The sequence below is a fragment of the Macrotis lagotis genome, chromosome 1 (genome assembly GCF_037893015.1).
Source record: "Macrotis lagotis isolate mMagLag1 chromosome 1, bilby.v1.9.chrom.fasta, whole genome shotgun sequence".
Lineage (NCBI taxonomy): Eukaryota > Metazoa > Chordata > Mammalia > Peramelemorphia > Peramelidae > Macrotis > Macrotis lagotis.
The window spans coordinates 318,954,480-318,980,491 of record NC_133658.1 but is presented as its reverse complement, the minus strand read 5'-3'; the positions used below and the strand labels follow the sequence as shown (position 1 = coordinate 318,980,491).

The 26,012-nt window shown below is 36.6% G+C and overlaps 1 protein-coding gene across 2 annotated transcripts in view; it reads right to left on the bottom strand.

The window, feature by feature from the left end:
- The window catches only part of GPATCH1 (G-patch domain containing 1), a 59,554-nt gene extending 33,542 nt beyond the window's left edge, over nt 1-26,012 (bottom strand). For both annotated transcript variants that reach the window (XM_074211485.1, XM_074211486.1), the window contains exons 1-8: nt 25,921-26,012; nt 16,986-17,120; nt 16,204-16,289; nt 15,745-15,905; nt 15,528-15,625; nt 8,967-9,025; nt 6,050-6,301; nt 4,332-4,479 (exon numbers count right to left, since the gene is read on the bottom strand). In XM_074211485.1, coding sequence (XP_074067586.1) covers nt 4,332-4,479; nt 6,050-6,301; nt 8,967-9,025; nt 15,528-15,625; nt 15,745-15,905; nt 16,204-16,289; nt 16,986-17,120; nt 25,921-25,993 — 1,012 coding nt within the window. In that variant the 5' untranslated portion in view covers nt 25,994-26,012. The remainder of the gene's footprint in view (nt 1-4,331; nt 4,480-6,049; nt 6,302-8,966; nt 9,026-15,527; nt 15,626-15,744; nt 15,906-16,203; nt 16,290-16,985; nt 17,121-25,920) is intronic.

Below are 26,012 nucleotides of genomic sequence, written 5' to 3'. Positions count from 1 at the left end.
TTCTTTGAATGGAAGGAACTATAAGCATTTCAAACATTTATATGTGGATATAAACTCAAAGGTTCACAGAATCATAGAATTAAGAGTTAGAAAGGACCTAAAGGGATATCTAATTCAACTCCTACATTCTCCAGATGAAAAAACTGAGACCCAGAGAAGTTCAACGATTTAAGTAAGAATTTGAACCTGCATTGAGACAAAAGCCAATATTCTCCAAACTGTACCATCCTATCTCCCTTTGATTAGAAAGTGCAATAACATACAGGTGCAAAACAAACTCATATGAGTTAGTCTAAAATAAGGGGAAAAATGAATTTGGGTGAGGAAAAAACCTTGGTTTCTTTTTGTAATATTATGCATTTTATTTTGTACAATTACAAATACTATTCTGAAAAGGGGACCATAAGTTTCTCTAGACTGGCAAAGGAGTACATGACACAAACAAGGTTAAAGAGCCCTGTTATAAAATCTCTTTTAATTTAATGACTAACATCATAAGTTAAAAGCTATGCAAATTTGTTTTTCAATAAATTTTTTAAAAAAACTTCCATAAGATAGCCAAGCTTATTCAAAAGAGTCAGAATACATTTATTAGCCTTAAACTGTGAAAATGGATGGAATCAGGGCAGCTAGGTGGTGCAGTGGATAGAGCACCGGCCTTGGAGTCAGGAGTACCTGGGTTCAAATCCAACCTCAGATACCTAGCCGTGTGGCCTTGGGCAAGCCACTTAACCCCATTGCTTTGAAAAAAAAAATCTAAAAAAAAATGGATGGAATCAGGAATTATTTATAACTGTGAAAATGGATGGAATCAGGCATTACTTATAAATATTCCAATTTCTAATAGGGATACACTGAGATATTTAACAGTTAATAAAATGACACCATGATATTATCAACATTTCCCATGAAATCATGCCCTTTATATTCATAAAGGCAAACTACCACATAGATTCTGAGACTACTAACTGAAAAAAATAACTCACTGATCATCCATTGTATGCTCAGTACTAGGATAGAAGAGGAAGACACAGTCCATACCCTAAAGGTACTGCTAATTTAACTAGGGAAACAAGAACAATTCTTTAAGTTTTTTATACATTCACCAAAGATATCCTAAAACAGACAAGGATAAATTGATAGCTGTGGGGTAAAATAAGATAATTTCAGAGAATGGAGGTACCACTAGATATACCTAGGTTTAGTATTCCCAAATAGGGAAGAAAGTACATTCTGTAATAGTTGAAAGAATTTATGGTGTATGGCCTAGAGAAGAGTAATAAGGAGGCCACAATAATTTTGTTTAAATAATTAAATAAGTAAGGGAGGCAGATTTGAGCTAAATACAAGGGAGACTTTCTTAAAAGCTAGAACGTGTGAAAATAAAATGGGCTGCCTCTTGAAACAGTGGGCTTCCTCATACAAAATGGTCTGGCAGACTAGATGATCATTTATCTGGGATTTATCAGAGAAAATTTAAGTATTAGGTAGAACTTTGAATGATGTATAAGCTTCCTCCCAACTCTAAGAGTCTAAGACTGTAAAATGGGCATGATTTCTCAAGATTTTTAGGGTTATTTAACTCTTGGAGATGAAAGTAGAAAAACTGCGGCCTTTAAGAAGAAACAAAACTCTCACTCTTTGCAGATGACATGATGGTATACCTAGAGAATCCCAAGAAATCATCCAAAATATTACTGGAAACAATTAGCAATTTTAGCAAAGTTGCAGGAGATAAAATAAACCCTCATAAATCCTCAACTTTTCTATATATATATGAATAGCAAGATACAGCAGGAAGAGCTAGAAAGAGAAATACCATTCAAAGTAACCTCAGACAATATAAAATACCTGGGAGTCTATTTGCCAAGGCAGACTCAGAAACTTTTTGAAAACAATTATAAAACACTTCTCACACAAATTAAATCAGATTTAAATAACTGGGCAAACATCAACTGCTCATGGATAATTAGATCTAATATAATAAAAATGACAATTCTACCAAAACTAAACTACCTGTTTAGTGCCCTACCAATCAAAATTCCAAAAAATTACTTTAATGAGTTAGATAAAGTTGTAAGTAAATTCATATGGAGAAATATAAAGTCAAGAACTTCCAGGGATTTAATGAAAAAATGTGCAAAAGAAGAGGGCTTTAGCCCCACCTGATCTAAAATTATATTATAAAGCATCAGTCATCAAAACTGTCTGGTATTGGCTAAGAAATAGAGTGGTGGACCAGTGAAATAGACTAGGTGTGATAGCTGGAAATGATTATAGTAATCTGCTGTTTGATAAACCAAAGAGTCCAGCTACTGGGATAAAGACTCTCTTTGATAAAAACTGCTAGAAAAATTGGAAGTTAGTATGGAAGAAACTTAGATTAGGCCAACACCAAACACCCTATACCAAGCTAAGATTCAAATGGATACAGGATTTAGAAATCAAAAACAATACTATAAGCAAATTGGAAGATCAAGGAATAGTTTACCCGTCAGATCTATGGAAAGGGGAGCAGTTTATGACTAAGGAAGAGATGGAGAACATCACCAAAAACAAACTAAATGATTTCGATTACATTAAATTAAAAAGCTTTGCACAGACAAAACCACTGTAACCAAGATCAAAAGAAATGTAGTAAACTGGGAAACAATCCTTACAACTAATGTTTCTGACAAAGTACTCATTTCTAAAATATACAGATAACTGAGTCATACTGAAAAAAAAAAAGCCATTCCCCAATTGACAAATGGTCAAAGGATATGCAAAGACAATTTACAGATGAGGAGATCAAAGCAATTCTTAGTCATATGAAAAATTGAAATCATTACTTATTACAGAAATGAAAATTAAAGATTCTCTGAGGTACCACCTCACACATCTATGACTGGCCAATATGACAAGAAAGCATAATGATCATTGTTGGAAGGGATGTGGGAAATCTGGGACACTATTACATTGTGTTGATGGATCTGTGAATTCATCCAACCTTTCTGGAGAGAAATTTGGAATTACACCCAAAGGGCAACAAAAATGTACATACCCTTTGATCCAGAAATACCATTACTGGGTCTATACCCTGAAGAGATGATGAAAAAGGGTAAAAACATCATTTGTAAAAAAATAATCATAGCAGCCCTGTTTGTGGAAGCAAAGAATTGGAAATTAAGTAAATGTCTTTCAATTGAGGAATGGCTTAGCAAACTGTGGTACCAATATATATGTCATAGAACACTATTGTTCTATTAGAAACCAGGAGGGATGGGAATTCAGGGAAGCATGGAGGGATTTGCATGAACTGATGCTGAGTGAGATGAGCAGAACCAGAAAAGCACTGTACACCCTAACAGCAACATGGGGGCAATGATCAACCTTGATGGACTTGCTCATTCCATCAATACAACAATCAGGAACATTTTGGGACTCTCTGCAATGGAGAATACCATCTGTATCCAGAGAAACAAATGTGGAGTTTGAACAAAGAACAAGGACTATTACCTTAAATTTAGAAAAAAAAACAAACCTGATATCTTATTGTCTAATCTTGCTATCTCTTATACTTTATATTTCTTCCTTAAGGATATGATTTATCTCTCATCACACTCAATTTGGATCAATGTATACCATGGAAACAATGTAAAGACTAACAAATTGCCTTCCATGGGGGGTGGGGGAGGGAAGTAAGATTAAGGGAAAAATTGTAAAACTCAAAATAAATAAAATCTTGATAAGTGCAAAAAAAAAAAAGATCAGCCTTCAAGAACCTATTTTCCCCCTTTTAGTCTTCTTTTGCCAACTACTACTAATTAACTATTCTCTCTCACAAGTTCTGGGTAAACCACACTAAAACTGATTTTCTTCCCCTTCAACAGGAACCATATAAAAAAATCTAGAACTGAGGTCTTTAAAGTACATGTTAAAAGAGAAAAACGTTAAATGTCTCCATTATTCAGGCACTTTTTGCTGTTAATGACTTATATCTACTCTCCATTTCCCTTGCCTAGTAATGCTTAGTACTTAGTTCTAACTAGTGACCTTCCAAATCAATACATGTTCTAGGTTACTCACTTGATTCCAGATCCACTGGCAGCACTGCACATACTTGCCTCAGGCCCTGGCCCCTGTCCTGTCTCTATCCTATTCTACTTTAGTTCTTCCAGTCTCACCTTAGTCCCTTTACTTCCAGCTCTTCACCCTTTACAACCTATAATCCCAGTCTGTTTTATTTATGATTAATTTATGAATAATAAGATAATAAAAGTATACATAAAATGACAATGTTACTTATCTTAAGTATCTATACTAAAAGTTGTTATCTCTTAATAAATTACCTTTCCTGCTTTTATATTGCTTGGGTGCTGTCCAACCATAGAGTCCATCCCCAGGTTCCTCATCCTTCAAAATGGTATCATACTTAGACAATGTTTCTGTTGCATAGATATCATCATCTTCTTCTTCCAAAGCACCTACACCAAAAGCCTTAGAAGGCAAAAGATTAAAAGTTTGATGAAGAGAAATATGAGATACATCTACATTAAAAGATGAAATGCAATATGAAAAATTTAATTGCAGGTATTTTACTACTACTTTTATTTAACCAAGTAAGAGAATTAAATATTGTGAGAACATAAACAGGAGCCAATGAATCACTTACACACACACACACACACACATACACATTTTGTCACCCCCCCCCCAAACTCCTAACTAACTATAGACCAACTATCAAAAACAAAGGAGGAATAAGAAATATACAACATGTAGAGCTAGGTTAAAACTCTTGATACTGAACTTGAAAGACACCCCTATTCAATATCAGAAAAGTGATCTTACAATGCAAGGTTAGGTATAGCACAGTTAAGAGATGAGGAACAAAAAAGATTTAGATGAAAGACTTTTTTCCTGTCCTTCACAAGGCCAATCTTAACTGGCCTTAACAGATACCCAGGCTAACTGTGACCCTTTCACAGATTCAGGTGATAGATTACAACCCTTAATCCAGGTACATCCAAAATTAAGGAATGGTTCAGATGTTGCCAAAGATGAAGCATTAACTAACCTTGTGGCACAAATTCACTACCACCACTCTGGTACCTACTATGGTCAAGTTGACAGCACACAAAACTTCCACATAGCACAAGGGAATATCAGTACAAATACACAAAGAAACATACTCAAACTCCTGCAGCTGTACTGCTGTGCTGTTAAAAAATGTCTCCCTTTCTCCCCAAGTCCTTTAGGATGATAAATTCAACAGTCCCAACAAAATAAGCCAGCCTAGAAGACAAGCCCTGCTTGTCCTTGTTATATATGGCAAGTGCTAGAGGTAGAAGCCTCAACCTAAAGGAATTTTGGGTTTTTTAATAGGATGCCTGGCAACCACTGTTGTCTTGCTTGTTTTGCCACAGCACAACTATTCTGTGCCTTCCTAACTGTGGTAACATATAAATTACAGAAAAGATGTATGCAAGAAAAAATCCACCTAGCTAATAATTAAGGAAATTAGAAAAAAAGGCATAGAAGAATAATCAAGAAATGATAAACATATCATAAAAGGCATAAAAAGTATATGTGTTGAATATATACTCTAACCTCTGATTAGGGTAATTATATACCTTAATCTCTGATTAAGATAAGAAGACTTGTGATTGGCAATGGCAGATTATCTTTAAAGAGAATAACTTGTCCCCTTCCCTTTGGTTTGAGAAGCAAACTGATACACGGGTCGACTTTCAGTTTATAAATGAGGAAGTTAAAGCAACCACATATTATATTCAAATTTGGTTTGACTTTGAATAGAGTTGTTCTTTTACCATGGACAAATCTGTCTAAGGTATTTCATAAATATCACATATACCTACATGTCAAAAAATACAGTGAGAATGAAGTCAATTCTGTTTTGAAGTTTTTTTAAGGTAAAATTAGATTTCTCAACAAAAACAATTATAATGAAGCAGTCATCCCCAGAAAACACCTATTTGTTAAGTACATTTAAGAAAGTATAACCATTTGTAATGACTCAATATTTATAAACTAGTAATGCTTTAACCTGTCCTGAAATCCCAAGTTTTCTTCCACTATTTGGTCTAATGCTTCCAAGAAGATTGCTGGTCCCCTCAGATACATCACTGAAAAGATTAAAGTGCTCCACTGAAATCCCAAATAATGCTTTCTGTGGATCTAAGCCCTTATAAGCAAGTCCATGAACATTGTCTTTAGGAGTGAAATCCACTGGTGTTATGTCTTTGGGTGCAAAGGTCACATTATCTGGCAGATAATCATCATCATCATCATCATCATCCTGCAAAAAATAATCGAAGAAATAAGGTGAATCAATATATAGTAACCTGAGATTACTTACAGATGCAATAATTAATTCTAAAAAATTGTTTTAAAAAAGTGATTTATTAAAGGACAATATTAAATCTATGACAAATGACTAAATAATCTTATTTCAAACAGTAAATACTAAGTACACACTATGGTGTGTATATAAAACTATTATTATTATAAATAACCTAACTCACTCCAAATCTTTTCTTATTAATAAAGATATCAACATTGATATATATCTTTAAGATCTACCAAATGTGGGGTGGCTAGGTGGCGCAGTGGATAGAGCAACAGCCATAGAGTCAGGAGTACCTGAGTTCAAATTCGGCCTCAGACACTTAATAATTACCTAGCTGTGTGTGACCTTGAACAAGTCATTTAACTCCACTGCCTTGCTCCACACCCAGAGAGAGAGAGAGAGAGAGAGAGAGCGCTTGGTAACTGACTAGTTATGAAACAGGAGAGAAGACTGGATGATTACTTCAAGATTTCAAATGGGATACCTAAGTGAATGTGATACACTAACATAAACAGGGGAGAAACATTCAACTCAGGAATTAGCTACGGGGAAGAAAAGAGAAGGCAAATTTAGTGTTTTTTAATGCAGAATAAAAAGTTCCAGCAGAACATTTAGGTAAAAAATATCCAAGAATTATAAACACAAGACTGAAATGTGCCTTATCTCATTTTGCACTCTCCCACAATGCTATCACCTCTCCCACATGATCCTCAATATAAATTACTTCTATCTCCATCTCTGATCTCTGGTCCAAGCCCTAGTCCTACAATTTCAAATGCCTACTGGACTTTTTCATGTCAATGCCCTGCTAGCATTTCAAATTTATCACATATACAGTGAACTTATTATATAGTCTACCTATCCCCTCCTCCAAACCAGTTCTCCTTGACTTTCCTAAACTTTTAATGGCACCCCAATTCCCTTTAACACCTGAGCTAGAAAACTAGGTTGTCTTTATTTGCTTCCTTTTTTTTCAGGTTTCCCTCCCTTTCCTATCTAATATCAAAGATCTCTCTGTTACTTCTTCCAGAATTCTTTCAAATCTACTATCAACCTTAATGAGACTCTCATAACTTCCTATGAGTCAACTAACTATAAGAGCTTTCTAATTTGACTATTGTGATAATACAAGATTCTCTCCCCTCTTATTAATTTTGCTACTTAATTCATGGTGCTACTCAATTAATCTTGCTCTATCATCATTTTAAATATAATGCTCTTCTGCTAAAGAAATTTTTTAGTTTGTTTTTTTTTTGCAAGGCAATGTGGTTAAGTGGCTTGCCCAAGGCCACACAGCTAGGTAATTCTTAAGTGACTGAGGATGGATTAATCTCCTTGTGGTGTATACTCAGTACCTGAATTACTATTCAAAGTATATCACATATCTTTTAGAAAGAATATTAAGTCCTCACTCCAGGACCAGTGTTCTATCCACTGCGTCACCTAGCTGCCCCCTGCTAAAGAAATTTTAATGGCTCCCTCCTTTAAGTATAAATTCCAAACTCCTAAGTCTGGTATTCAAAACTTTGACATGGTCCTAATTAACTCTCACATATGAACACTATATTAAGGTCAAACTGTCCTATTTATTTTCCCTCAAAATATACATTGTTCCCATCCCATGTCTTTGTACTGATCACTTTCTATAATTAATAGCCCACTCCCAACTATACTACTTATTGAAACTCTTTTTATCCTTTAAAGTCCAGATTAAATGATATATTTTTTTATAATGCCTTTTCTGATTACCTCAGGTCAAAGTTGTTCCTCCTTGAACTCTATACTTTTTTTTTTTTTTTTTTTAGGTTTTGCAAGGCAAATAGGGTTAAGTGGCTTGCCCAAGGCCACACAGCTAGGTAATTATTAACTGTCTGAGACCAGATTTGAACCCAGGTACTCCTGACTCCAGGGCCGGTGCTTTATCCACTGCGCCACCTAGCCGCCCCACTTCTATACTTTCTACAGTATTTGAAGGCATTTACCACATATTGCTTCATGTGACAGATATTTCTGTTTTTTATGTTTTTAACTTCCTGTGTTTGGCAATAAACTCTTTAGTAACAAAGACTTTCTATGGTACATTTATGTAGTTCCTGGAGGATAGTGCCCAGAACAAAGTAAGGAAGTATATTGAAAGATATATTAGAGGGGCAGCTAGGTGGCGCAGTGGATAAAGCACCCGCCCTGGAGTCAGGAGTACCTGGGTTCATATCTGGTCTCAGACACTTAATAATTACCTAGCTGTGTGGCCTTGGGCAAGCCACTTAACCCCATTTGTCTTGCAAAAACCTAAAAAAAAAAATGTATTAGAAGAACACATGAAGGTGTATCAGTGCAAGAACTGTCCTCTATTTTGGTAACACAGTAATGTATTTTTCATATTTTCTGTTTCCCAGCTGTGATGCAATGAGCTAAAGTAGTTAGATAAGGTCACTTATAATTAATGTGTTACTATACAATAATCTTAACAAGCACATAGAATGCATTTAGTACAACTTTTGTGATTGATTGAAAGCATATTTTTAAAGTGGATTCTTTTTTAAAAATACAAAGCATCCCATTTCTATATTGAAAATTACAATGAGAAGAGAATATTAATTAACTTATACAATACCTCTGATCCTTCAGAACCAGTTGGGGGTAAAGCACAACCATAGATTTTTACTCCAGGGACTATAAAAGACATTTGAAAGCATGTTACAAGAGGTTGACTAAATCATTCCAGTAAATCATTATTTAGCACATTCCTAAAAGAATTCATCCTTACTATTCTTTCTAAAAGATATGTGGGGGGCAGAGCCAAGATGGCGACAAGAACGGATGGTGTCTTAGGCACTCTCTCATAAAACTCATAAGCTAAGGACTCTAAATTTTCGAGAGACAGAACCCACAGACGGACCCAGTAAGGCAGTTCTCCTACTCAAGGTAACCTGGAAAAGAGCAGAAAGGCTCTGCTCCCCGGGGTTGGAGGGGCGGCCCACCAGAGGGGTGGCCTGCCAGAGTGAAAGAACTACAGCCTCCCGGAGGCAGCCCCAGGGTGCTGTGAGCCACGGCTCACAGCAGCAGGGGAGTTTCCTGAGCTACACCCTGGGGGGCACCAAGCACAAACTGGAGGAACAGCAGGAGGACCTCTGCCAGAGCTAGCACGTGAAGCCAAGTTCTCAGGGCACACAGAGAGCAAAGTGGCCAGCACAGGCAAGTTCCAAGAACAGAAGCAGGCAGAGCCAAGCCAGTAAGCAGGAGCCCCTAGGGCATAAGCCCATTGAACCTAGGAAGGGGAGGGAAGAGAGACTGCCGAGCTCTGTCTCCCGGCCCTGGAACAGGACTCTGGGGCTCTGACCACATTCAGATCCTGATCACAGTCTAGGCCCCCCCACAGAAAAGCAGGGCCCCCCCCTACCTCAGCCCCGTGGCAGAGGGGGGCGCATATGGTCATTCACAGACCAGGAGGGAGGACAGAGCCTCACACACTGAGACCCTGGTGGGAGTGTCCCAAAAGCTCAGGAAGCACCCCAAAACCAGGCTCAGGCTGGGAAAATGAGCAAGCAGAGAAAAAAGAGTAACACCATTGAGAAATATTTTGCATATGAGCCCAAGAAGGATCAAAATACTCAGTCTGAAGATGAGGAAGCACAAGCTCCTGCATCTAAAGACTCCAAAAAAAAACAGAAATTGGGCTCAGGCTATGACAGAACTCAAAAAAGACTTTGAAAAATCAAATGAGGGAGTTAGAAGAAAAACTGGGAAAAGAAATGAGAGAGATGCAGGAAAAACATGAAAATGAAGTCAGCAGCCTAGTCAAGGAAATCCAAAAAAATGCTGAAGAAAATAGCATGCTAAAAACCAGCTTAGGTCAAATGGATAAAACAGTTCAAAAAGTTATTGAGGAGAAGAATGCCTTAAAAAGCAGAATCAGCCAGATGGAAAAAGAGATAAGAAAGCTCTCTGATGAAAACAAATACTTCAGACAAAGAATAGAACTCAGGGAGATTGATGAATTTACCAGAAATCAGGCATCAATACTTCAAAACCAAAAGAATGAAAAATTAGAAGAAAATGTGAAACATCTCATTGAAAAAAACAATTGATATGGAAAATAGATTTAGGAAAGATAATTTAAAAATTACTGGAATACTTGAAAGTCATGATCAGGAAAAAAGCTTTGACATCATTTTCAAAGAATTACTACAGGAAAATTGCCCTGATATTCTAGAAGCAGAGGGCAAAATAGAAATGGAGAGAATCCACCGATCCCCCAGAGAAAGAGATCCCAAAAAACCAACCCCTAGGAATAATATAACCAAATTCCAGAACTCCCAAGTCAAAGAGAAAATATTACAAGCAGCCAGAAGGACACAGTTCAAATATCATGGAGCTGCAGTCAGGATCACACAGGACTTAGCAGCAACTACATTGGAAGCTCGTAGGGCTTGGAATATAATATACCGGAAGGCAAAAGAGCTTAGAATGCAACCGAGAATCAACTACCCAGCAAGGCTGAATGTCCTCTTCCAGGGAAAAAGATGGACTTTCAGTGAACCAGGGGAATTTCAAATGTTCCTGTTGGAATGGCCAGAGCTGAACAGAAGGTTTGATCTTCAGATACAGGACTCAGGTGAAGCATGGAGATTGGAGGAGAGGGGGAAAATATGAGGCACTTAATGATGATGAACTGCATGTATTCCTGCATAGAAAAATGACACTGATAATACTCATATGAACCTTCTCAGTTAATAGAGCAGGTAGAGGGAGCTTTTATAGTGGAAGCACAGGAGAAAGCTGAATTTGAAGATAAAATATGGTGTAAAAATGGAGTCAATAGAAAAAAGGGAAATGGAATGGGAGAAAGAAAAAGGAGAGGGGGAATAGGCCAAGATATTTCATATAATAAGATTTTTCTTTATTACAATGAGCAATTGCAATGATATGGAAGGGGGAAAGGCAAGGGGGAATGAGGGAATCTTCACTCTCATCAGAGGTGGCTAGGAGAGGAAACAGCATATACACTCAATGAGGTATAGGCATCTGGAGTAAGAAGGGGGGGGGGAACAGTGGGAAGGGGTGGGGAGGTGAATGAAGGAGGAGAGGATGGACCATGCAGGGAGAGTAGTCAGATATAACACATTTTCTTTTTTTACTTTTTGTAAGGGGCTGGGATTGGATGGCCTGTCCGGGAACATAGGGCCAGGTGAATGCTGGGCCTAAGGGGTGGTATGGGGGCTCAAGGCCTTTTGGCCCCAGAGCCAGGGATCTGTCTGCTGCGCCACTCAGCGACCCTACAGCAGAGTCAGAGTGAAAGGAGAGAGAAAATATAGTACATGGTAGTGGAGAAATACAAAAGGAGGGAGTTGCAATCAGCAATGGCAACAGTGGAAAAATATGGAAGTAACTTTTGTCATGGACTTATCATAAAGAATGTGATCCACCTGCAACAGAATTGTTGGTGCTGGAACAAAGACTCAAGCACATTTTTTGTTAGTATTATTATTTTGGGGGGGGGGTGCAGGGCAGATGGGGCTGGGTGGCCTACCTGGGGCTGCATAGCAGGGTGATTGTTGGGTGTCTGAGGCCAGATTTGGACCCAGGTGCTCCTGGCTCAAGGACCAATGCTCTGTCTGCCACCCAGCCACCCCTACCATTATTACTATTTTATTTTGGGTCCTTTTTTTTCTTTTTTGGGGGGTTTTTTGCAGGGCAGTGGGGTTGGGGTGGCTTACATGTCACACAGCTGGGTGATTGTTGGGTGTACAGGGCCAGATGTGGGCTCGGGTGCTCATGGCTCCAGGGCTGGTGCTCCGTCCATTGCGCCACCTAGCCATACCTACAATTATTACTATTTTTTTTAATTTCAATTTTTTTCTCTCCCCTTTACTTTATCGCTCAATCAAGTCTATATTTATGGAGGGAGGGGGTATTTCATTTACTCTTAAACAAGAATATTTTGTTAATGTAAAAAAACATTATTTGTACAAAATGAAAATAAATATTAAATAAAAAAGATATATGATATACTTTGAATAGTAATAAAAGTACTGAGTATACACCACAAGGAGATTAAAAACAGAAAAATCTCATACATACCAAAAACTTAACAGCAGCACTTTTGTGGTATAACAAACAACTAGAATGAACTGGAGAATGGCTTAACAATGTGTGGCACATAAAAAAACTGGGATTTATTAAATTCAATATTCTATTAAATACAATATTATAGTTACCATATTAATTATAAAGAATTCAGAGGAGCATGTAAAGATATATTAACTGATGCAGGGCAAAATTAGAAACAAGAAAATAATATTCATGTAAATAAAATATAAATGGAAAAAAAGTGATTTGAAATTATAATAATAACATTTAGTTTTGGAGATAGTTAAGAAAATGCACATTACTTCCCTTCCCGTCACTGAAAAGAAGGGGACTATGGATAAAGAATTGTATTTAATAAGGGGCAGCTAGGTAACGTAGTGGATAAAGCACCGGCCTTGGAGTCAGTAGTACCTGGGGTTCAAATCCGGTGTCAGACACTTAATAATTACCTAGCTGTGTGGCCTTGGGCAAGCCACTTAACCCCATTTGCCTTGCAAAAACCTAAAAAAAAATTGTATTTAATGTCTGATAATAATATAAAATAATTAGTTTTGCTGAACTCATTTTTTTTTCTCTTTTTTAATGTTACATGATATTATCCACTGGGTGGGAGAAACAAGCATTTTTGGATTCAAATGTGATAGAAATAAGTTGCATCAATAAAAAATAATGTAAAATGAGTAATAATTAAAAGATCCAAGGGGTGGCTAGGTGGCATAGTGGATAAAGCACCTGCCCTGGAGTCAGGAGTACCTGGGTTCAAATCCAGTCTCAGACACTTAATAATTACCTAGCTGTGTGGCCTTGGGCAAGCTACTTTACCCTGTTTGCCTTGTAAACCCCCACCCCAAAAAAAAGATCCAGGTAGGAAATATAGAATAGACCCCCAAAAGAAGGAAAAACATATAGACAAAAATATTTATAGCACCATTTTATCAGCAACAAAGTGGGTGCCCATTGACACCAGGATGGCTGAACAAACTATCATATAGGTACATAACAAAACATTATATACCCTAAGAAACAACAAATAAGAAAAAATAGAAAACCTTGGGAAACTATGTAAACAATGAAAAATTAACAGGACCAAGAAAACCATCTATACAAACAGCCACAATAATGAAGTGGAAAACACTGAAAGACATCAACTCTGGCCAAGGCATGGACAATCTTGACTTCAGAAGACAGACAATGAAACATGTTTCCCCTCTCCAGTAAAGGCATAATGGACTGACAACACGACAGAATGAAGTATGCATTTACAAAGATGGTCCTTATATTGGGATTTATTTTGCCTGACAGCACCCTTTTGCTAAAAGGGAAGGTAGCATTGGGAAGTGAAAACAATGCAAAAAACCTTCAATAAAATATTTACTTAAAAAAATAAGATAGAGTGAAAAGGCCCTTAGTTTATACAACTTGCAAAATGTAACAGGTAGGACTATAGATTCCTCAGTGCCTGTTACTAGAACAAAAAGCAACAATTCAGTTATCTAAGCTTTAGAGTTTACAAAGTGTTCCCTTTATAACATTCCAGTGAGACAGGAATATGGGTAATACAAGGATTATCACCATCACTTTACAGATAAGGACACTTAAGCTCAAAAAGATTAAGTGATTTGTCCTGGGTCACAAAGTGAGTTAGTGTCATATGGGATTTGAAATGATATCACTCCTGACACTGTCATTCATTCATTCATTCAACATGTATTGGGCATCTGCCATTTACAATGCTAAGAGCTAATCATACAAAGTTAAAAAAAATTACCCAGACATTTAACTCAACCAAACTGAAAGAATACAACACAAACACATAAGTTTAAGACAGGGTAAAAAATTGTAGGGGCAAAGGATCCAGAAATGCTCTCTTCCCATGATCCCAAGTCACTCAAGAGTTTTGCAATAATGGTATAGGATAAATTCTTCCAGTTAGCATTCACTGAGAAGCAATGTTTAAGGTCTTGAGAAATATCTAGCCTAATTAGAGACACAAAACCAAGACACATCAAACAAATAGAAAATAGTAGAGTTCTTCCCTCCCTTCAATGCACAATCATTTTTAATCTACTATAAGGGATAGTTTACTGAGCAGAGGAGAGGTGTTATATTTGAAAATGAATTCGATGATAAAAAAGATAGCAATAACAAAATATAGTGCAATGATCTTAAATTTCTGATTAACAGTACTTGTAGAAAGGAATGATAATATGAAGAATTCAAGAAAATGAATAGATTTACAAAGTGATGTAGAAGCTTAAAAAAAGCAGTGCAACAGAATGAGTAAATAAGAAAATGAATTAACAAGTATAAAGGAAGTAAAAAGAAACAGAAAAACTAGATCATTTTTCAAAATAAGGGTAAGGGAAAGCACAACATTTCTGATGACGGAAGGGAAATATTCCATGGCAAAAGGAATAGCAAAGATTCTCAGAAATAAAGGATTACAGAAATATAGGATTAAGATTCCAAAATAGAAAAAGAACTGAGAGCCATGGTAAGGTAGGGGCATTAGTTTTATAAAGAAGACAAAACGATTCATCCCCTCAAACAAGAGATAAAGGCCAAGAGAATAATTGTATGGCTAGAGATTCACTGAGTTGAAGAGCAGAGCCAAAAAGGAGTTCATGATGAATAGTCCCAATTGTTCTCTGTAAAGGAGCCAAACATCCCCTGAGAATAAGGATATGAGAGAAACAAGGGACTTAAAAAGAAAGAAAAGTAACTGATCTAGGAAGTTTGATAGCAAATTTATCAATAAGAGATGAATTAAACAGACTGAGGAGCAGCAGTGAGTGACAGACCCAAGTCTGAAAGCATGAATTTCTAATGAGTTTTATCTTCCTTCAACTTTCTGAAGATGTGGGATAAAGAGAGACACTGGAGGTGATCCAAGACAGAAGATTGTTATGTCAGTGAACAAGGACAGGTACATGGGAAATGGCTAGTCATTTTTAGGATTAGTCTGCAGTAACTAAACTAGAAAGGAACAGAACACCAATTTCAATAGTAATTTTGCTAACTCTTCTGAAATGATTAGCTAATTGAAACATGCTGGAGGCTTTAACTTAATATTAAACATACACACCAGGTTTTTGCCTACGTGGCTTTCTCTTTACTCGAGGACCAACTCCTTGTCCCTCTTTCCAACCCATTTTTTTTAACAATTCAAAACCAATGGATAATCTAAAAGGAAATAAATATTATATGGTGACTTAAACATAGAAATTCTATGTCCAAATAAAAAATTATAAATATAGAAGTACTACAAGAAAAAATAAAAATTAAATGAAAATTCTACTCACTTTGCTGGTGCTATTAAGTCATCTAGTACAGTGGCTCCGGGAATAGGTGCAACAGCAGCAGCCAATTGCCTGGCCTTTTCTCTAATTCTGTCTTTGGTTTTAGAAGCAAAATCATCTGTGGTAACAATTGCCTTAGGTGCAATTCCAAATTCACTAAGATCCTTTAAAAAAAAACAACTCCTTTTTGGTATTGGAATATAAAACATACTTGAGTTCTACAAAATAATGAGGTTTTAGGATGAAATTTAAGACCTAAAAATAGTCTTGAGATACAAGTACATGGTAGAATAAATACAACTACAAAGCACTGTCTCTTAGATACTAATAGACACCAATAGATAATACCTTTTTTAATCTAAACATCTTGAAAAGGGGGAATATAGTATTTTGAGCCATAAAAAAACCTAACACAGAGTACACAGTTAAGGTTACTTACCAATTATAGTTTTGTAAACCTACCTCTTCATCCATAAAATCTTCTGGACCAAGAATAGCTTTATCTGCTCTGTTTTGTCTTGAAGATATAAAGGTAGAAGGTGTCCATCCTTGAAAAATAAAAGTTAAAATTTTACCAAAAAAATTTATCTAAATTTAAAAGCCAAAAAGAAATAATACTAATAAATTACAATTATGCAGCACCTTACAAAAAACTTATCTCATAACAATCTCATAAGGTAGGTGTATTTTCCAGACATAAAAGTTAAGATCCAAAGAGGCTGTGACTTAACTCAAAGTCACAGTGTTATTAATACTAAAGTCTGAAGCCAAACCCAAACCTTCTATTCCTTCCTTTACACCAGGAGTGGGGAACCTTTTTTCTTCCATTTGGGATATTTATAACATTATCTATGGGCCATATAAAATTATTAACTTAAAAATTAGCCACTATATTTGGTCAAAATTTGAATTAATTCATCCCTAAAAAACTCCTAGATTTATTGATTTTCAAGTCCCACCTGATGGTGCCATGGCAGTGCCAAATCAAATGATTATTTGGCCTAATGACTGGACATTCCCCACCCTACTCTAAACTATCATACCTCTTTAAATGAAGCCATTTCAAATATGAATTATAAACAAAGGAAAAAACAAAATAGATTACCTCTGAAGACAGCTTATAATACAAGTATGTTTTTAAAACTGCCTTGGAATAAAAGAACTTAAAACAGAAGTTTTTAAAAAATGTTATATGGCTGAAAGTATAAGTTGTCATCACTGTATTCACAAGGAGAGAGTCATACCTTCTTTTGAGCCAACAGTATTGAAGTAGCCAGCAGAGAAACCTCCACTAAAGGCTCCATGAAACCGTTTATATCTTCCTTTTTCATCTCTAACTGTCTGATCCTGAATGGGAAGTGGTTTCTTTGGTCTTTCACCTATTATACACACACACACACACACACACACACACACACACACATACAGTAAAAGAAGAAAGTGGGAAAAAGAAAAGTCATTCAAGGAAAAATATCTCTTCTCAAACAAAGTAAGCCTAAATTTCTTCCAATTTCAGTTGATAATAATATACCAAAAACAAAAAGTACCTTTCCTAAAATTTGATGGTCTTTTGAATTCATTTTATCGAGCTTCTCTACAATAAGAGATAGATACAGGTATAGTTTCTTTTAGAGAATATACTTGTTCTAGTGAAAACACATTTCAACCAAAAATAATTAAGTACCTACTAGGTACTATACAATGTGCTAAGTTCAGGAAATATAAATGATAAAATAAATCTCAACTTTCCAATTAAGTTCCATTTAAGTTATATTACATAGGGAGAAAAATTCCAATATACCAAATTGCATTCTCTTCATAAAAAAGGGGTAAAGATAATGGACTTGCCCATATGTTCTATTTTGAAATTATGTTTATTTTATGGTATCAATTCATTATACTTTTCAACTCTGCAGTATTTTTCTAAGTCCCCAATCTTCCCTCTGCTATTGTTTTATTTTTTAGATCATAGTGATATTCTCTTGTTCTCAAAGATCCCATAAGTTCAGTCACTATTGCTGGACTTTAGTTCTTTTTTCATCTTTGTTTCAGGTCTACAGAATGTCCAAAAGAATCAGACTGGAATCCTACAACCAGCAAGGAGTATCTAATATTGGATCATAGAGACTTTAACAGCTATCAAATACAACCCCCTCATTTTACAGTTGAGTAATCTCAGGGCCAGAGAGATTAAATGACTTTCCCAGCATCACTCAATTACTAAACTTACTACGCAGCTACTAAATATTTGAGGCTAGAATTGAACCTTGGTCTTCCTGACTATAAATCTTAACATTGTACTCACTATGCTATGATTAAGTAATTTTCAGTGTAGCAAAATAAATCAATTCCCTACATATCTATTCCAGAAGTTCAAAATTCTCTGATTGAGTTTGCTTAAAATAAAAGTTGTCATTAAAGATTTAAAGCAGCTAAATGGTGCAGTGGATACAGTGCCAAGACTAGAGTTCAAAATATTCTTCTCCATGAGTTCAAATCTGACCCAGATATTTATTAGCTGTGTGACTCTGGCCAATCACTAAAGCCTATTTGCCTCAGTTTTCTCATCTGTAAAAAGAACTGGAGAAGGAAATGACAAACTACTCCATTATATTTGTCAAGAAAAGCTCAAATAAGCAAACCAGGAGATCAAGGAATAGTTTACCAGTCAGATCTATGGAAAGGGAAGCAATTTATGACCAAGGAAGAGATGAAGAACATTGTTAAAAAACAAACTAGACAATTTTTATTACATTAAATTAAAAAGTTTTTACACAAACAAAATCACTGTAACTAAAATCAAAAGAAATGTAGCAAATTGGGAAACAATTTTTACAACTAGTATTTCTGACAAAAGCTCCTTTTTTAAATTTTTTTTATTTTAAGGCAATGGGGTTAAGAGTGACTTGCCCAAGGTCACACAGCTAGGCAATTATTAAGTGCCTGAGGTCAAATTTGAACTCAGGTCCTCCTGACTCCAGGGCTGGTGCTCTATCCACTGCACCACCTAGCTGCTCACTAAAGAACTCATTTCTAAAATTGATAGAGAACTGAGTCAAATTAAAAAAAAACAAGCCATTCCCGAATTGACAAATGGCCAAAGGACATGCAGAGGCAATATACAGATGAGGAAATCAAAGCTATCCATAGTCATATGAAAAACTGCCCTAAATCATTACTGATTAGAGAAATGCAAATTAAAGCATCTTTGAGATACCACCTCACACCTCTCAGACTAGCCAATATGACCAGAAAAGTCAATGATCAATGTTGGAAGGGATGTGGAATATCTAGGACACTAATGCATTATTGGTAGAGCTATGAACTGATCCAACCTTTCTGGAGAGCAATCTGGAATTATGCCCAAAGGACAATAAAAATGTCCAGCAATAATACTACTGGGTCTATACCCTGAAGAGACCATGAAAAAGGGTAAAAACATCACTTGAACAAAAATATTCCTAGAAGCCCTGTATGTGGTAGCAAAGAATTGGAAATTGAGTGAATGTCCATCAGTTGAGGAAATGGCTGAACAAATTGTGGTATATGTAACATTATGGAACACTACTGTTCTATTAGAAACCAGGAGGGATGGAAATTCAGGGAAGCCTGAAGGGATTTGCATGAACTGATGCTGAGTGAGATGAGCAGAACCAGAAAAACACTGTACACCCTAACAGCAACATGGGGGCGATGATCAATATTAATGGACTTGCTCATTTCATCAGTGCAACCATCAGGGACAATTTTAGGGTATCTGTGATGGAGAATACCATCTGTATCCAAAGAAAGAATTGTGGAATGTAAACAAATTATTACCTTTAATTTTAAAAAAAGGTATTATGTAATTTTGCTATCTCTTATATTTTATTTTTTCCTAAAGGATAGGATTGTTCTCTCAACACATTCAATTATGATCAATGTATACCATGGAAACAATGTAAAGACTATCAGACTGTCTTCTGCAGGGGGTGGGGGGGAGGGAAGTGAGATTGGTGGGGAAATTGTAAAATCCAAAAAACAATTTTAAAAATTAGAAAAAAGAAAAAAGAAAACCTCAAATGGGATCATGAAGAGTCAGACACAATGGAGAAAAAAAAAACCTAAAAAACAATTGCCTTTAAAGATTAGGGTCTGGCCAACACACCAAGCTTGCTTTCCAAAGCAAAGACAAATCTCAATAAGTACAGAGAAATTCGTCATCAATAGAATAGCAATTACGAGAAAGAATCTTTGGTTATAGAAATTCAAAAAAGAAAAAAAATGGCCACCCATCCTTAGAACAATCCTATGATATTTTTAGCAATTACTTCTAGGCTTAAGATTCTCAATCAATAAATGTTTATCAAAATTTAGCCTTGAAATATGAATCAAAACTTTAAGATGCTTTCATTTAGCTACATTCATCTAACCCATTCCTAAAACTTCAAAGCTGGAAGTTAAAGTACTTATCTTTCTGGCATGTTATTACTTTTTGTAATTCTCCTAGTACTTTTAAACTTCAAAGTGTTTGAGAAATACTAATTAATCTTCAAACTTCTGAAGCAATTAAGTCATGTAACTTTTTCTAGGCCAGAGAAGATGTATGACTACAAATATGCTTCCCAATATAATATTATGATTAGGACCCAAATGTCCCAAATCCTACAAGATTTTTTCTGTCATATACTAAAGAAAGTTTAAGGAAAATATAAAGCAAATAGTTCAGTTGCTGACATCATATTTCATACTTCATGAACAAGCAAATTAGAGATCATAAATAAAAATATTTTATAAGCATCTAAATATTAAAGTGTAATAATGTTATTCTTTGTGCTCCAAATGCCTTGCTCTCTGCTTATTCAAGTCCTACCCAACTTTGATCCAAACTAATTACATATTTTGCAATGCAATACAGAGTATGTATCAAGAGTAAAAAGATAAACTTCAAGTTTCTTACTTTCTACTGAGAGGATAATACATTTACAGAGTGAAAATAAGATAATTTGATGATCAAAAGACCAACAACTAGAAGAATCAGAAGAGTATTTCCATTCCTCATGTTGTGGCTTGTAAGCTGAGTCCTGATGGGATCTAAGGATTTTAGAAGGCAGAGGTAAAGAAAAATGTCCTCTAGGCACAATATACATAAAGTATGGAAGATGAAGAAGGAAAGACAAGTTAGAGGAAGAGCAAGTAGGCCAGTTTGACCACAACATCAAATGTGAAGAGAAGCAATATAAAATGAGTCAAGAAAGGGAGGTTAGAGCCAGATTAAAAAAAAGACTTAAAAATATTATGTTAAGGAGTACATAAAAGAAGATTCTTTAGAAAGGAAGTCTTTTAAACATGCTGAGATTGACAAGTGTCTACACTATATCTTTTTTTTTAAGGCTTTTGCAAAGCAATGGGGTTAAGTGGCTCACCCAGGGCCACACAGCTAGGTAATTATTAAGGGTCTGAGGCCGCATTTGAACTCAGGTACTCCTGACTCCAGGGCCGGTGCTCTATCCACTGCGCCACCTAGCCGCCCCTATACTATATCTTAATAGAAATATCCACCAAGCAATTAGTGAAAAGTCTAAAGCTCAAGAAAGAAAAGATAGCTAGGTATGTAGTTCTAGAAGTTATGTGTACATCAAGACAATACTGAATCTTGGGAGAAGATGCCTTTCCAAACCACTCTAATCCACATAGATTTTTTTTCCCTTCCTAAGAAGTCATTTCATAGCATTAATGTGTACACTTGTTGACAATTATAGTTTATATTCTATCAACTAGACTGTAAACTTTTTCAAATATTCTTTCTTTTTCAATCATAGTGCATAGCACCATACTATTCACATGAGACAAACTATTTGCTGAACTAAATCATAAATTACCTCCCCCAAAAAGACACAACCAAATATTAACTGAATATTAAACTGTACATTGAAATAAAATTTGAGAACTTCAAATTTTTAATTTCTTACTCAATGATAAGGTTTCACTTCACAGATGTCAACCTGGGAGAAAAAAAAAAGATCTAACAGGATAAGTCCTCATGAAGAGAATCCAAGTTATAAACTTAAACACACAATTCTGTTTTGAGTCAACCTGGATTCATCTACTCTTTAAAAACTTTTTAAAAACACTTCTCAAATATTTATCACGTGTCTTGTCATCTGTTGTCTCTTTCAAGAAGTCTGGAGCTCCTGGAGAAGAAGGGCTGTTTTTGTTTTCTTTGCAACTCCAATGTCTAGCTGTGCCTTGCACATAGTGTTACACAAATATCAGAGGGAATGAGCAAGGGAAAGACAACATATCTCCAAAAAAGTTAGAGATATCAAGGGCAAGAAAAAAATGGACATGATAAAAGACAAAAAATGGTAGGGATTTAACAGGAGACATTAAGAAGAAATAGCAAGAATACATAAAAAGAACTATTCAAGAAGATCTTACTATCACCTATAACCACATAATCTCGAGTCAGACCTTCTGGAGAATAAAGTCAAATGAGTCTTAAGATTGTTATAATAAGACTAGTAGAGCTAACAGAATTCCAGCTGCATTATTTAAAACCCTAAAAGATGATGCTATTAAAGTTCTGCATTCAATATGTCAGCAAATTTGGAAAATTCACTGGTTTGGAAAAGACCAGTATACTTCGGGGGCGGCTAGGTGGCGCAGTGGATAGAGCACGGGCCCTGGAGTCAGGAGTACCTGAGTTCAAATCCGACCTCAGACCTTTAATAATTGCCTAGCTGTGTGGCCCTGGGCGAGCCACTTAACCCCAATCGCCTTGCAAAAAAAATTAATTAATTAATTAATTAAATAAATAAAATAAAAAAAGATCTGTGTACTTCCCAATCCTAAAGAAGGGCAAGGTCAAAGAATATTCAAATTACTGAACAACTGTCTTCATCTCACATGCCATCAAGGTTGTGCTTAAGATTCTGTAAACTAGACTTCAGCAATATGTGAACCAAAATTACCAGAAGAGCAGGCTGGATTTCAAGGAGACAGAAGAACCAGAGACCAAATTGCCAACATTCAGTGGATTATGGGAAAAGCAAGGGAATTCCAGAAAACCATCCTTGTCTGCTTCACTTGACATACTAAAGCCTTTGATTATATGAATCACCACAAAATGTGGCAAGTTCTCAGAAACTGCAGTACCAGATCATACTGCTTGTTTCCTAAGGAACCTGTATATGGGCCAAGAAGCAACAGTTAGAATAGTACATGAACCAACTCATTGGTTTAAGACTGTTAATGGACTATGTTAAGGGTGTATATTGTCACCATATTTATTTAACTTAGTTGTAGAGCACATCCTGTCAAATGCAGGCTAGATGAATCAAAAGCTGGAATTGAGATTCCTTGGAGAAATAACAATCTCAGAAATGCAAATGATGCCAATTGGTTAGTCAAAAGAGGAAATAAGAAGCCTTCTGATGACAGTGAAAGAGCAGAGTGTAAAAGCTGACTCAAAGTTTAACAACAACAAAACTGGATCCTGGCAACTGTCACATCACTTCCTAGCATAGAGAAGGAGAAGAAATTGAAACAATGTCAAATTTTATATTTTTAGGCTCAAAGTTCAATACAGGTGGCAACTGAAGCCATGAAATTAAAAGATGCTTGATTCTTATAAGGAAAGCTATGGCAAATCTGAACACTCTAAAAAAGCAAAGACATCACCTTCTCAACAAAGATCTGTATAACCAAAGCTATGACTTTTTTTCAGTAGCAATATACGACTTATGAGAGTTGTACTATAAGGAAAGCAAAGCACCACAGAATTGAAATTTTCAGTTGTGGTACTGAAAAAGATTTGAGTTTCTGGACAGCAAGGAGATCAAATCAGTCAACACTTAAAGAAATTAATTTAGGCTATTCACTGTAAGGTCAAATACTGAAGGTGAAGCTTAAATACTTAATGACATAATGAAAAGATGAGACTCACTGGAAAAGACCCCGATACTGGAAAAAGACTGAAGGCAAAGAAAAAGGGGATGAAATGGATAGATAGTATCATGGAAACAACCAACATTAACTTCAACAGACTTCAAGAGATGCTGAGACAATGACAATGAAAGACAATATCTTTTTTCCCCCAGTATGAAATTGGAATTCAGCATTTTATTCAAATGTACAGTTCAGTATCAGATTGGCTAATATGACAAAAAGTTAAAATGATAATTATACATGTTGGAGGAGGAAAACTGGGACACTAATGCACTGCTGATGGAACTGTGAAAGGATTCAATCATTCTAGAGAGTAATTTGGAGCTATGCCCAAAGGGTATAAAACTTTGATGGAGCTACATCTGTATCTCTTTTTTGTACAAATAATGTTTTTTTATACATTACTAATATCAAAGAGTTTTTTTTTAAAAAAGGAAAAGGACTGGGGCAGCTAAGTGGTGCAGTGGATAGAACACTGGCCCTGGAGTCAGGAGGACCTGAGTTCAAATTGGACCTTAGACACTTAATAATTGCCTAGCTGTATAACCTTGGGCAAATCACTTAACCAAATTACCTTGCAAAAAAAAAACAAAGAAAAGGACCAATTTATACAAAAATATTTGTAATGGCTCTTTAGGTGGTAGCTAAGATTTAGAGAAATTGAGGGGATCCCCATCAATTGGGGAAATGGTTAAATATCATCATGCCCTAAGAAATGAAGCAGAATGATTTCAGACAATCTTAAAAGAATTGATACAAAGTGAAGTGAGCAAAAGTAGGAGAACATTGTACATTGTAACATCAATACTGTACAATGAAGAACTCTCAATAACTGGCTATTCTCTGCAATACAATAATCCAAGACAATCCTAAAGGACACATGATGAAAAATACTGTTCTACTTCCAGAGAATGAACTAATGTTGTTTGAATACAGACTGAAGCATACTGTTTTTCACTTTATTTTTCAGTTTTCTTGCACAAAATGACTAACATGGAAATGTTTTACAAGACTGCACATGTATGGCCTGTATCAGATTGTTTACTATCTCATGGATGGGGGATGGAAGGGAGAGTTTAGAATTTGGAACTCAAAACTTTAAAAAGTTAAATTGTTTTTACATGTTATGGAGAGGAATAAAAATATATACTTATGGGTTTTTTTTAATTTGGCCTGTTTTATGATTTAAATCATAAGAAGCAAACGTGCCTTTTGTGATCAGTATTACTCTAAGCAACATTTGACAAAGTTTTGAAATAATTCTAAAAAGTTTGCCGTCTACTGCCATTATTAGTAATAACAGTACTAGCAGTAGTAGATGTAGCAGGAGTCACCTACATGTCTGTTGACAGACCGTGTCTCATCTCTGCTGGGATGAAAATCCCAGGATCTGTTTTAGATAAATACTTGAGATTTACCTGCAGCCTCTGTCAATGCAGTCAGAGAGGGAAGATACCCGGTGCAAATCGCTGGAGGCAACGGGAGATGAGGGAGCAGATTTCGAACTCGGGGTCCTCTTGCCCCTAATGAGTCTTAATGCAATTTAAAAATATCTAATAAGGGGCAGCCAGGTGGCGCAGGGGATAGAGCACCTACCTCTGGAATCAGGAGTCCCCGAGTTCAAATCCGGCCTCAGACAGTTAATAATGACCTAGCTGTGTGGCCTTGGGCAAGCCGCTTAACCCCATTGCTTTGTAAAAAAAAAAAAATCATAATAAATAATAAATAAAAATATGTAATAGTCTGGGGCGGCTAGGTGGCGCAGGGGATGGGGCACCGGGCCTGGACCTGAGTTCAAGTCCAGCCTCAGCCTTCAATAAACAATCGGGAGCAGAGTACCTGGGTTCAAATCCGGTCTCAGATACTTAATAATGACCTAGCTGTGTGGCCGTGGGCAAGCCGCTTCACCCCATTTGCCTTGGAAAAAAAAAACAAAAAACAAAAGAATCGGGGGCAGGAGCACCGGCAGCCTGGGCGCGAGCAGTGCCACGGCTCGGGCGGCCCCCGCAGCGGCCAGGCAAGAACACCAAGTCGCCAGCCCCAAAGCCGCGCCTCCGCGCCGGGGCCCGCATCCGTCCGTGGCGGGGGGCGGCCCTCGGCAGGGCCGCGTTGTCGCCGCTCCCTCCCCTCCAGGGGTCTCCGGGCGACCCCCCTTTTCGCTGCAGGCCCGGGTCTCGCCCCACCCCCGCCTCACTCCAAAGGCAGCCCTTCTCCACGGCTGGCAGCGCCCCCCACCCCCAGCCCGGGCACCTTCTTCCAGGGGCTCCAGGCCGGTCCCGTAGGTGACCAGGTCCTCCTCGCTGTCACTCCCGCGCGCCGCCATCTTGCTCCCTCCCCAGCTC